The sequence below is a fragment of the Cystoisospora suis genome, assembly GCF_002600585.1.
Source record: "Cystoisospora suis strain Wien I chromosome Unknown contig_2677, whole genome shotgun sequence".
Taxonomy (NCBI): Eukaryota; Apicomplexa; class Conoidasida; order Eucoccidiorida; family Sarcocystidae; genus Cystoisospora; species Cystoisospora suis.
In genome coordinates this window covers 38,694-50,589 of record NW_027155474.1, presented here as the reverse complement: position 1 = coordinate 50,589, position 11,896 = coordinate 38,694, and the positions used below count along the sequence as shown (strand labels likewise).

The following is an 11,896-nucleotide window of genomic DNA, read 5'->3' as shown; positions in this document are numbered from 1 at the left end:
GTAGTCGTGCACTGTGCGGCGTGCGAAAGTGCCCTTTCCAAAAGGAAAGCCGGGGCTACTGGAGGATGAGACACCGACAAGAGCGAGTGCTCGTGTGCGAAGAGGCAGCGCCCTTCTTTTGCGTATCTGCTTTCACACGTGGCCAGCCCTGAAATTGAAGAGAGGTGCTGCGGGTAGCCGTGACGACAGATGCGCAATTCAGTACTAGATACTACTTTATAGGCCTCACACAGCACTCTAGACGATCGCCCTTCCACCTCTCCAGATGAGTGCCACGGCGACGCGTCCTGTCCAGATGTGCGCACTCCCGGGTATGCGATTCCGCTACTCCTATGTTTCGGATGACTACATTGCTCGAGCGAGAAGAAAATCATTTTTCGTCTTGGACTGATCAGCAGAACAAAAAATCTCATGCTCCTGAAAGGAGTCCGTACCATGAAGTTGACGAAAGTCGTCCCAAGCTATAAAGAGCCTCAGCTTTCAGGACGAACAATGTGTTCCTCCAGCTGGAGCAGTTTTCAGCTTGCGTGAGAAACGTGGTCCAGAACTGGAGGCAGCCCTTCAGTTCGTTCGAATATAGAAAGCTAGGGTGGTTGAGAGAACAGACCTCCGAACAGGAGCACAGCTCCAGCAAGTTTGCTGTATTCCTAGAGCGCGCTGTGACAAAAACCAGCTGGGTACGCTTCGATCAGCGCAACAGCTAACGCCATTCACACGACACCGGCGGGATAAGCCGCTTTCTAGGTTTCGGAGACAGTCGCTGATGCGGTCCACTCTATACTAGTTTCAAACAGTCTCGAGTCGGCTAGTGTCGTTCGCAAAGCGCCTGCCACTAACTCACACAGGTCTGGGTTGTTGTCTTCGAGTGCCACTTCTTGTCCAGCAGGGAGAGCGCTTGGTGTTGATACCACGGCGCGCATATGAAGGACTGTCCACGGTTCCTGACTGATCTCCAAACGATGGTGGGTCCACAAAAGCCGAACCCTGTCTTCACCGTTCGAGATCCTCGGATCCTGCGGGTGCTAGTTCGCCGGAGGGCAGAAGCGATGGGACCCCACCCCAGGTCGGCGGGTGCCACTTAGGGAAAACCCGTTTGTAGAGATACATGCAGACCTGGAGACAAAAGGACCAGAGACAATGAACGAGCCATAGGCCCGTTGATGCAACAACCACAAAATTCACCCTAAGACGCTTCTTGTGGTTTGCTAGAGCATCGATTTCTCGAAAAGCTTTTGGTTTCTGTCACAGCACCCCCATCCTGAAGACCCCGGAGCCGGTCCCGCAGAGAGACTCACCGTGTCATCCTGTTTGATGTGTTGATTAAACTTGCACTTCATGTAGCCGTGAGTACCAAGTGGCTGCATGATGTTGCCTCGTAGGCCCTTTTTAGTGTGGAGCTCAACCGGCGAAAACCACCTGAAGAAAAAACATTGGAAACGAACATCTGTTAAGGAGGAAAGGCTGTGCGAACTGCGGACTCCTCACACTCGCTCCGTCCGACAAGACCCATGGTGATCCGGGAGAAAGACATGTGATCTCGAAAGTATGTAGGTGGCGTTCACAGCCTGGGGTAAACGCATCCGACTGACCCACACCGAGTGAGTACTCGCCCGATGGCGTAGAAAAGCAAAGTTAAAGAAGCATTCTATATACACCCGCTGAGTGCTCCTGGTTGCTTTCATCGCAAAAACTTCGCGACGCCTTACTGCCGGGGACAGACGAACAACAGAGAAACCTACGCTGGTGTCCAGTTGGACTGAGCGACGGCACGGTGGCTAAACAGGATGTACCTGCTACGTGTGTACGTATGCATGTATGTGTATATCTATCTACCTTTCAGTCTCACACCATCTACGGCAAACAAGACGCACCTAATGTCCTTGGGATTAAAGAACATAAACCGGACAACCGCTTTCCGCCGGTGGACTTTGAAAGGGTATCCCGTGAGGACAATGCGCTTGATAATTAAGCGATTGCTGTTGCTATTGACAACGCTTCCCCAAGCGCAGAGCTCCAAGTTCCCCGGCACCTCTTGCTCTGGAGAAACAGACACAACAAAATGGCAGAGGCCAAGCAACCCGGTTTCAAAGGAAACGTGCACGCTCCGCGAGACGGTACATAGAAACGAATACACCAGGGACAAACAATCCAGGCTCCTGGGGTCCTTTCTTATCAAAACGGTCTAAAGCGGGTAAAGCGACCGAGAAGAAGACGTCAACGAATCGAAAGCAGATTGATACGGAAGCCAAGACTTGGGACAAAGATAAGAAAACAACTTGGCTTGGAGTGTTAGAGACACTGACAATACCACAATACATTCTATCGGGGCTTGCGACAGCTCCTCTTGTAAAGAACGACCAAAAAATCTCGGAGACAGAACTCGCGCAAACAGATCTACACATCTCTCCATTCTTTTCCTGGACCGCCGTAAGGAAGTTCCGGCGAACGCGGCTGAGTATGCATGATGCGGCCAGCCCGGTGCGTTGACACGAGGGCACCATCCGAGTGGTCTTCCAACGTCGTGGATGTAGAAGAATGACCATGTGAAGAAGTTCCTACATGGGACAGGTGTGAGATTCTTTCAGTGTTTGTGTAAGCTCAATTTATATACCGTTTCCGTCTGCTTGAGCACTAGTTTTTGCCTTGCGTCCCACTAATGACTCTTAGCGCATCCTCGTCTTAGGCCCTCCCCGCCGTCTGCCCAGCTGCATTCCTCATATGCACCACACTAAGAGCTCCTCTCGTCCTAGAATCTCCTCCTGTATTTGCCGGAGTGCTTCCTTCTCAGCATTCCAGTCTTTCTTCTTACATGCAACCTCTCATACTTTCCTTGGTAATTCAGCTGTGAACAATTTCTCCTATTCATTTCCCTTCGGGTCGATCAACGTCTCTCTGGGATCGCTGTCTGTACAGGAAAGTCAGTCGTCCTACTCCAACAGAAGTTCTGTCTGGAAGAGAAGTGCCCTCACATAGTGAGAACTCTTACCTGTGTTCGTACGTTTGTAGACGACAACAGAGGCTGGGGGAAAGAGAGTCGGCGCATACAGAGACGCGACACAGGAAGTCCCCGGATGGAAAAAGCGAAGCATTTGCACTTTGTCCGTATGGCTTCCTCTACCCATCACAGCGCCGCGATCGGTGCTATAAATCGGGCGCCCAACGAACCTGCGAGTTTTTTGACGCAGCAGGTACACACATTTCTCAATGTGGATGCAATGCCTATAAAGAGATACGGACACTCGGGTCTGATTTCACCAGAGATATGTACTGACAGTGGATATCAGCCTCTATCACTCTCCATGTGCTGCTTACCGGCCCCGCTTGTCCGCGGCGTCGGAAGTAGGCCAATCTTCCTTTTTCTAGCCCTCATCCCAACAGCCGAGTGAACGATCGACTCCGTACAGTTCTATACTCGGCAGGTGGCTTCTCTCGCTTTTTGTGATGTTCCCTCCACACTACGTCAACCCCTGGCTGTATCTGATCTGGCGTGAAGCAACTTCACCTAGTTCGAGAAACAACGGCAATCTCTCGTCACACTGTGCACTTGGCCGTATTTACAGAGGAGCGGCCTAGTCCACAATGAAATGAGAGAGAAGAAAGCAAAGACATGGACACAGACTATTCATCTACCGGGAAGACAGAAGATGGTGGGTGAATCATACTCGTCCACCGGTGAGTGAGCCGAAGCAAATAAGAAGTAACGGTCGCCCCCCCGGGGGGACGCCAGCGGCGCAGTGAGTCCGTCACCGACAGGCAAATAATCCGGGGCCACGGAAGAATGCTAAAACCAACACGGCGCCTCTCCACCGCGTGCGTGTGTCTCCGCTTGCCGGCAAGTAGATGAGAAATCTGGAAAACCGAGAGCCTGAACCGGCTCACATACGTGGGTACGCTGTCGCAGCCCGTGTAGGAACAATAGGGCTGCACTTCCGCACATGCACATACTGCTGCTTATATATGCCTCGTGGAGCGGGAGGTAAAGTGACCTTTCCTAGCAAGGTGTCTCAGGACGTATGCTGACACCCCTCGATCCGCATATCCTTTCACACCCGTACCTTCTAAATCCGCAGTTGAAAATGAGCTCTTCTTTCCCTTTCAATGATGCAGTATAACTACCTCCTCTCGTGAGCTGTAAATGCAACACGGAGACGGCGGATTCATACGGAAGAAGTGTTGAAAGAACAAGAAATCCTTTCTCTCTTTTCCCCTCTGTTAGCCCCTCTGATTGTTCGGTATCAGGAGTACTTCGGCCACTACAGGATGCCGCCTGCCTTATCTTGCTGATGATCTCTTGGAGCTGTGCTTTCGTGCACCGTTCCAGAGGAGCCTCAGGGTCTGCAGGCTGCGTTTCCGTAGAGGCAGAAGGACAGAAATGCAAGGGAATTCTGATTCGACAGAAGCGGCCTTGAAATGCGTTGGCGCTGCACAGTCGTCGGAGTTCATTCCTTGCGTAGCTTGCCATCGCCTGTGGATGTGGAAGAAAACATAGCCGATCGAGAAGAATGAAAATTCAGGTCTTGTAACGAGCACTTCTAATACAGACAAAAGAAAAAAAGGACAATAAACACTTCCTCATTTTAGAGGTTAAGCTCTCACGCGGAATCAAGACAGATGGTTCACAAGAAGAGGATAGTTCACTTCAGTGTCGATCTCTGTCGGTTAACCGCGAAAAAAAAAGGAAAGGAGCCAATCACTCCGCGGCCGAAAATACGTTCTCTTCTAAGGAGAATCGCGCTGCCGTCTCCAGGAACTGACTCATCCTTCTCGGTCTGAACATTATCAACAAGTTGTTTGGCTCGCTAACATCAAGACGAAAGGATAGTCATACCCAGGATCCTTAAGAGACAGACAAACGACGTCCAGCGAATGGAAAAGATTGCTCGTGCACATGCGCAAACCTTGTGTAGTCATGAGTCGCCATTCCCACACCGGCGATCCCCTTGCCTGCTTGTCCCTACACAAGTGTGACGTGAACAAGATCTCCTCCGCAGATGTATGAATGAAGTTCAATACAAGTATACAGAGATAGAGGGACGCAAGCTTGCGGCTATAGTGTCTTTGCTTCGTCCGATGTCACAGACCCTGAGCAATTAAGTGTAATCGAGGACTGCCATCAAGAAGGGACACTCGGCACATAGCAGGCGGCCCTGACGCTATTGAATGTAAAACCAAACGGGGCCCACAAACAGAACACGTCATTTTTTACGCCCTTCCCGTCGTGCATGCATGCTAGTCCTACGCTAAAATAGAAGTCCTGTCATATAAGCACTGCCGCTACGGTGTCTCCCTCACCTTATACCTCTCAAAGTCGACAACACGCGCGTAGGCGACAGGCAAGTCTTCGTCCTTATTCCAGAAGGATGTTCGGAAACTCTTAAGTCCTCGATACTTCTGGAATCGAACCCGAGCTTCGACATCTAATGGAGTATCCACCTGAAAACGTTGCTCAACATGTCTGCCAGGTGGTCAGCCGCAGAGTGCCTTCGCTCAACGCATCTTTACACAAATCTGGTGTCCGCGTTGAGAAATAGAGATGCAATTTCATATTCAAACCCGGGAGAAGACATATCCTAGAGAGGATGACTTCCGCGTAAGGAAGACATGAACAAGCTGAAGCAGCGAATAAAAGCTCCTGACGTCCTTACGACACTCCTACTGCCGCACTAGATACCTCAACCAGATGGCTGATAAGAACTGTACAAGCAAATGAGAGGATCCTGTCCTGATAAGGGTGTAGATCGAGCTACAGGGTTGTCTTCTACTTCTCCTTATAATGGCGTTTCTGTTGACGCATCTAATCAAAAGTCTTGTAAGGAGTTTCTACAGTCAGCCTAGACAAACCGCTCACCTCATCAGGAAACTGGAGATCTTCCGCAGCTCTCTGTTCTATAGTGAAGTTGAGCTTCTTTGCCATGTCTTCCCTGCAACATCAAGAGCACCGCGCAGTTCCCCTCACTGGTGTTGCTTCACAGAAGAACTCCTGGAAGTACAGGGACACCTGTATGCTAATGACGAAAAGAGAAGCAAGACGGGGCTGACAGGACAGAACGTTCCCCAAGCCAACCTTAATCGCGCTACTATGGCGACGCTCTGAAGAAGTCGATAATACACCGTCGCTTGTTCCTCGAATGGCGTTCAGAAAACCCGGCTGCCATGACTTGCGCTGGCCGAGGAAAGCATCTGATGTGTAGAGGCCAGCAGCTCGACCGGCTTGCCTTCCTGGTGTACGAACCGCCCCCCCACAGTTTCTTCCCCGAGTACAGAGAGCGTAGAGGCTGTTTACATACAGCCACCGTATTAGCCCCCACGCAGTTAACCACCCTGTCATCCACTCCGGGGGCAAGAAGGCACCGCCCTCAACGACCTAGTAGTCATCTCTGTATGTTGGCTGAGTCGTATACCCCGTACCCTGGAGGCGTTGATCTCGCAATGGAGAAGAGATTTTTCAGCTAGACATATCTGCCTTTTCTGTAGCATGAATTTGAGAAGCTTACTTGGCTTGTTCCATATCTTTCTCGGCAGATCCGTCAATACCCATGTCGGACTGCCATTGATCATCTTCTTCTTCCTCTCCCTCCGCCGCGTCTTCTTCGTCTTTCATCGCTTCTACGGAAATACAGACGAAAAGCGAGTAGCAAGCTAGTCACGAGGGCATGGCCCGTGCGACCTTCCTTCTCTTCGGGAAGAAAAGACATACGGTGAGAGGGGACAACCGTCTTCCATCAACACCCGTAGTTCATTGCGCATTTGCTCTAAAGCCACTCAACGTCGGTCGGAGTAAGATAGCGACAGTGTTCCTAGCAGTTCATTCACAAGGTACGTGTGCTGATACGCCTCTGACTCAGACAAACACTGCATGTGCCTACACGCTCGGACAGAGGCTCTTCGTGTAGCCACGCCATTAGGCTGAATGCAGACGCCATCTTTATGTTAAAAGTGAGAGTACGTACCAACTACTCGGAATATGCGAACCATCTGCTACAGACAGCAGTTCAAAGCAAAGCAAGAAATAAAGGAGATACACCTCTTACCTTCTTGATCTTCTTCCTTATCCGATGCACCGTCATCCTCATCATCAACTTCCTCTTCATACCAACTTCGCTCATACTCAGATACATCCTTAGGGACACGGATTCGACGACATTTCCGCGCTAACGTTTTCTTCTGTTCGCTTTCAGCAAGCTCTGCTTCAGTGGGCCAGGTCTGTTCTAGAATGGTAGGATCAAAGGGCTGTAGTGGTCTCATAGAGGCGAGGAGTTCTGTAGAACGACACAATCAGCCCTGGCACGCGATACAGCCAGAAGACCTCTCTTTCAGGTCAACAGAGAAACCAAGCATAAAGCTGCGTGTCCAGGAGTGCGCACCGGCTTTCTGGTGCAAGAGTTTCCCAGGACCGTAGTGAAACAGAAACCAGCTAACTGCACAGAGAGTCACAAGGAACCCCCGGGTTCCTAGCTCGCCACAAGACGGGAATACATTCTAGTTGAGATGCAAGCATAGAAGATGACAGCAATGTCTCAGTGGTGTAGCGACACTTGGGTTCACGGGATGAGTCCCTCCTGCCTTGTGAGGGATCGAGAAAAACAATCGCCGCCCCATACTCTAGGCATCGTCCAAGAGAACACTCAACAAGGAGAAGTTCCATCCTTTGCTTTTCAGCGAGAGCAGACCAGTGACGAGTCACGCAGCTAGACTAGAACATGCACTATGCATGCCTGCGTGAAGAGCCTCCATACCTGCTCGCAAGGTGTCAGTTAGGTTCTCTTCATCTAAGCACGGGAGTTGGGAAGCCTCTTCATTTTCTTCCTGGTCCTCTTGCTGTGTATGTTGGCTCTCAACATTCCCTCCATCCATATCACAGTCTTCAACGGGGCCGCAGCTACTTCCTCCTTCACTCCCGCCCAGGCGTAACTTTCTTTTTTGCCGGCGCTTGTCGGCTGCCTCGTCTCCGTAGACCACTTCAACTTTTTCAGCAATGAAGTCTCCCACACCGGTTACATGCACTGGCAGGCTGACATAAGAAAGAGAAAAGGATCTAAAGCCATGAGATACGGGAACCTGTTGTTTGGATGCCTACTCAGGTATGCACAGTACCGCAATGTATGTACGCATAGGTAGGCAGATAGACATCTAACCAACAAAGAGGCGAGTGTCTTGACAAGTTTCTGGTCGCAACGGGCTTTGTCTATGAAGCCACGCGATGCTAGCTAGATAGCGAAGGTGCCTACACCAAGACCGTCTTGACTATATCGAGCCCCCTCAAAGATCCTTTGCACTGAATTGAGCCGCTACACAAAAACGAAGAAAACAGGAAAAACGAGGCGCTGCCCGACCTTTCCTCTACTCATTGTGTACATCCTTGCCAGTGACAACTCACACTGAATGGCAAGGCTAGAGATTATTCGTGCCGTGTGTAAGGCCAGTCGCTGTGTTAAGCTGGATAGAAAGCTGAGCTTCCTCTTTAAGAGATGAGCAAGTGAAAATACAGCGCTCCCAGAAACAAACGATCACCCCTTCAGTGAGATAACACTCTAGATATAGACCTGTTCGCTGAGCCCTCATGATCCCACTAGCGGTATCCACGTGAAAAAGCAGACACTTCCTCCAGCTCAGTAGAACCTCATCTATTTACATCCGGCTACGAGCTACATCCGTTCGAGATGCACCTTAGACGAGGTAGAGCTGTATGTACGCATCAAACTCCCTCTTCTTAGCCAAGCTGATATGGCAGGCTAAGCGTTGAAAAGAATCGTTACTGACACATAGTATCCTTTGTACATCTTCGGGAGAAGTCTGCTGGAACCGCTGTGCCGTCCTCACGTCACAAAACAACTTCATGCACGTGACCAAGTACGGGAAAGCAACGACAACACAAATAGGATGGGAAAGAATCCCTACCGACAAGTCATTCCAACGCCTCGGACAAAGCCGTACACCTGAAGGTACGCCTCGTCAGCCTCGGAGTCTTTGTCGATATCATTGTGCGAGCCATCGGTGACAGGATGATCACCTGAGCTCTCTACACGAGGCTGTCCATTCTTCTGTACAATTTCCCAGTCCAAGCCGAGCACATACCCCCTCCCTCGACGCCACTGAAGATCGCCGGCCGATGGAGAAAAGGCAGAGGCGCCTCCGCCCCCCGTGCCTGAGGCAACATCAGGAGGGACATTGGCCCCGCCTACTGCTCGAATGACTTTCTGCCACTCCATGGGAGATGCTACACTACAGAACTTCCTGTGTAAATAGAACAGCAACAATAGCCAAAACCGAGTTTGAGGAATGGCTGGTTGCTGAGAACCTTTCTTCATCGGTGATAAATTGCAAACAAATGTACGGTCGTCAGAGTTCCGACAAGTCGGGTTGGAGAGAGAAGGGGAGGGACGACATATACAGGACTGCACCTCAGAGATATTTCACGGAGATAATGGAGAAAAAGGAAACAGTTCTTCTTAGTAGGTGTGGATTGTCTGTCTCTTGTTCACGTATATGAACAATGAGGAGCCACTCATAGAGTCAACTGCCTTCGACAGCCCGATACTGCAAGATAGGTGCCTCATCGCTTGCTTCAGTAAGATCAAGAGCATCTTTGTAAGGTGGGTATTGTATCTTACGGTCCAAGACATAGAAGGGAAGAACAGTCCTTACCTATCCGTACCAAACTCAGAGAGGAAATATCTTTGTTGAAACTTGAGTCTCTCCGCTGCCTGTCGTTTCTCCACCTTCCCCATAGTCGCTCCGCCAGAGGGTTTGGTGGCGATCACAGGGGTATCATCCATAGAAATATCATTCATCTCATCTTGAGAGATAGCATTTCTGATGAGGGTACTGGCCACCGCATCTGATCGGAGAAGTGTAGGCGAGCCGACTCCGATGACGAGAGGCACCCCTTGCATTTTGAGTGCGGTGAGGAAGCGGTACCCAGATTCGTCAAAAGCTGGCTTGGTGTACGTACACTCGCCAGAGAAGAGACAAAGTAGCACATCTGCGCATTTGCAGAGATCCAATAGTGGCAAAAGTTCACTTGTTGGTGGTGCGGGTAAAAGCAAGACGCGCTGCTGAAGACGCAAGGGCAGCGTGGGGCACCTGGCGTATGGTGGAAGAGGGAAGAGGAATGTCTGTGAAGATAGACCATCTAAAGCAGCAGAACCAGAGACCGATGTGAAGTTGATGTTCTCCAGTGGATTATACCTCGCACTCGGATGAGTGTCCCCCAGCTGGAGATCTTTCCGAAGCTGACTTGCCAGGAGAGAAAATACATAACGGGAATCCGTCTGTTCATCAAACGATACAATCAGAACGACCCGAGGGGGTAAAGCCGCATGCCCGCATGCTGCTGCACCCTTGAGAAACACCTTCAAACCTTGCAGCTGTTGGAGTTGACGAACCCGTTTCTGTTTTGTGACGGAAGCTCGGCCGTGTTTGTTGATAGGGCGAAGCGCCGCAGATATCAAAGGAGCGGCCAGCTTGCGCTTCTCGACCTCCTTGTGAGCAGCCGCAGATGTTACTGCGGCTACTTTCTTCTTGAACTTCTTGTTTCGCTGCTTGAGCGAAGAAGGTCGATGGGAATGCTGCGTCATTTTGTTGGGATAATGCTGTCACGGTGTCCAGACAGCATGGATTCTCCCTCCAAACCGAAGAAACTGGCCGGGTTGTGTACCTCAAGTGCTACGGTACAGTACACACATTGGGCCCATCGGAACGAAATGTAGCGCGCGCCAACTGCACGAGTGAAGAGCCAGAAAGAAGGAGCGCTCTAGACAACCGCGAGAGACCACCTACAGTACTCATGGGAATTCTGAGCCTGATACAGGGATTTTGCGTACAGGAGGATGGAACCGATGTGTTGAAACGCACTGCACGAAGAACTGAATTTGCATGCATTCCGAGGTCGCATGCCCTAAATCATCGACACGTCGACGCCGTACCTGCCACGTCCTGAACGGTATTCTAACGTCTAGCCCAAGTACAAGATCTGGCACAGATGAACAGTGTTAGGCGTGCCGCTTGCGAAGAAATAGAAAGCGAAAAAGACGATCGCTGACTGCAGTAAATGTCTGTGATGCAAGCCCCGCGAGGGCGCGTCGACGCAAGCGAGCCCGGTACCCTTCAAGTACCAGCTCTGTCATCGGGATGTGCCGCCGTCAAGAATTGTTGCAGGATCCTAGCGGTAAAAACGCAGGACGGAGTAGGTTTACATAATGCAGGAAGATCCTTTTTCTGTGTTGCGTGCGTGTTAGCTGTGGGGCGGCCCGAGCCAGCCGGCCGGGGGACTTGGCTTGTTCAAATATGCAGACGGCATGCATGCATGCAAGGATGGAACACGAGTACACTATATTACGTGCTGCCAGAATACCGGTCATCAGCCCTCGGCGGAAAGCTACAGGCTACGACGGCCCACCTACTTTGCTACATATTCAGTCGGTCTTTTCAGAGCTTGCAGCGTCTAGCGTTCGGAATGTACTTCAAGCAACAGCCACTCGACGGCGTGCACAGTCTGGTACTCCTTGTGCGTGTGCCGTTTTCCCGATAGACCAGATGACTGAAAAGCAGTGCCCGACGGGCGGTGAAAAGCAGTGCCCGACGGGCGGTGAAAAGCCGCCGCATTCTGTTTCCGAAGAATTTCATGGGGAGGGAACAAAGAGAAGTCTACGTAAGGCGTATAAAAAAGGACTTTCGTGGAAGGTGCTTGGTCAACGGCTCCCCACCGCAAGAAGCGGCCTCGGCGATGCTAGATAGTGTCTTGGGTCCTGTGCGTTGCAGGTGTCTTTCGACCCTTCCGTTACCAAAACGCTGGTCTCGGCTCGGCGCGCGCAGGGCGTCGAACTGCAAAATTTCGTTCTCTAAAAGAGCCCCAGTATTCAGAGCCTATCACCGGCAAGTGTCGGTTGGGCTGCAG

The 11,896-nt window shown here is 51.0% G+C and overlaps 1 protein-coding gene across 1 annotated transcript; it reads right to left on the bottom strand.

The window, feature by feature from the left end:
• Positions 1-432: 432 nt before the first annotated feature.
• On the bottom strand, positions 433-11,212 carry CSUI_005555 (ribosome biogenesis protein). Its single transcript, XM_068065727.1, has 12 exons — positions 9,646-11,212; positions 8,899-9,234; positions 7,737-8,035; positions 7,032-7,259; positions 6,495-6,606; positions 5,849-5,921; positions 5,293-5,433; positions 4,056-4,465; positions 2,987-3,165; positions 1,872-2,037; positions 1,296-1,416; positions 433-1,113 (listed from the first exon to the last, which is right to left on the bottom strand). Exons 1-12 carry the CDS (start codon positions 10,575-10,577, stop codon positions 991-993), a joined length of 3,120 nt encoding a protein of 1,039 aa, XP_067922288.1. The 5' UTR covers positions 10,578-11,212; the 3' UTR covers positions 433-990.
• Positions 11,213-11,896: the final 684 nt, after the last annotated feature.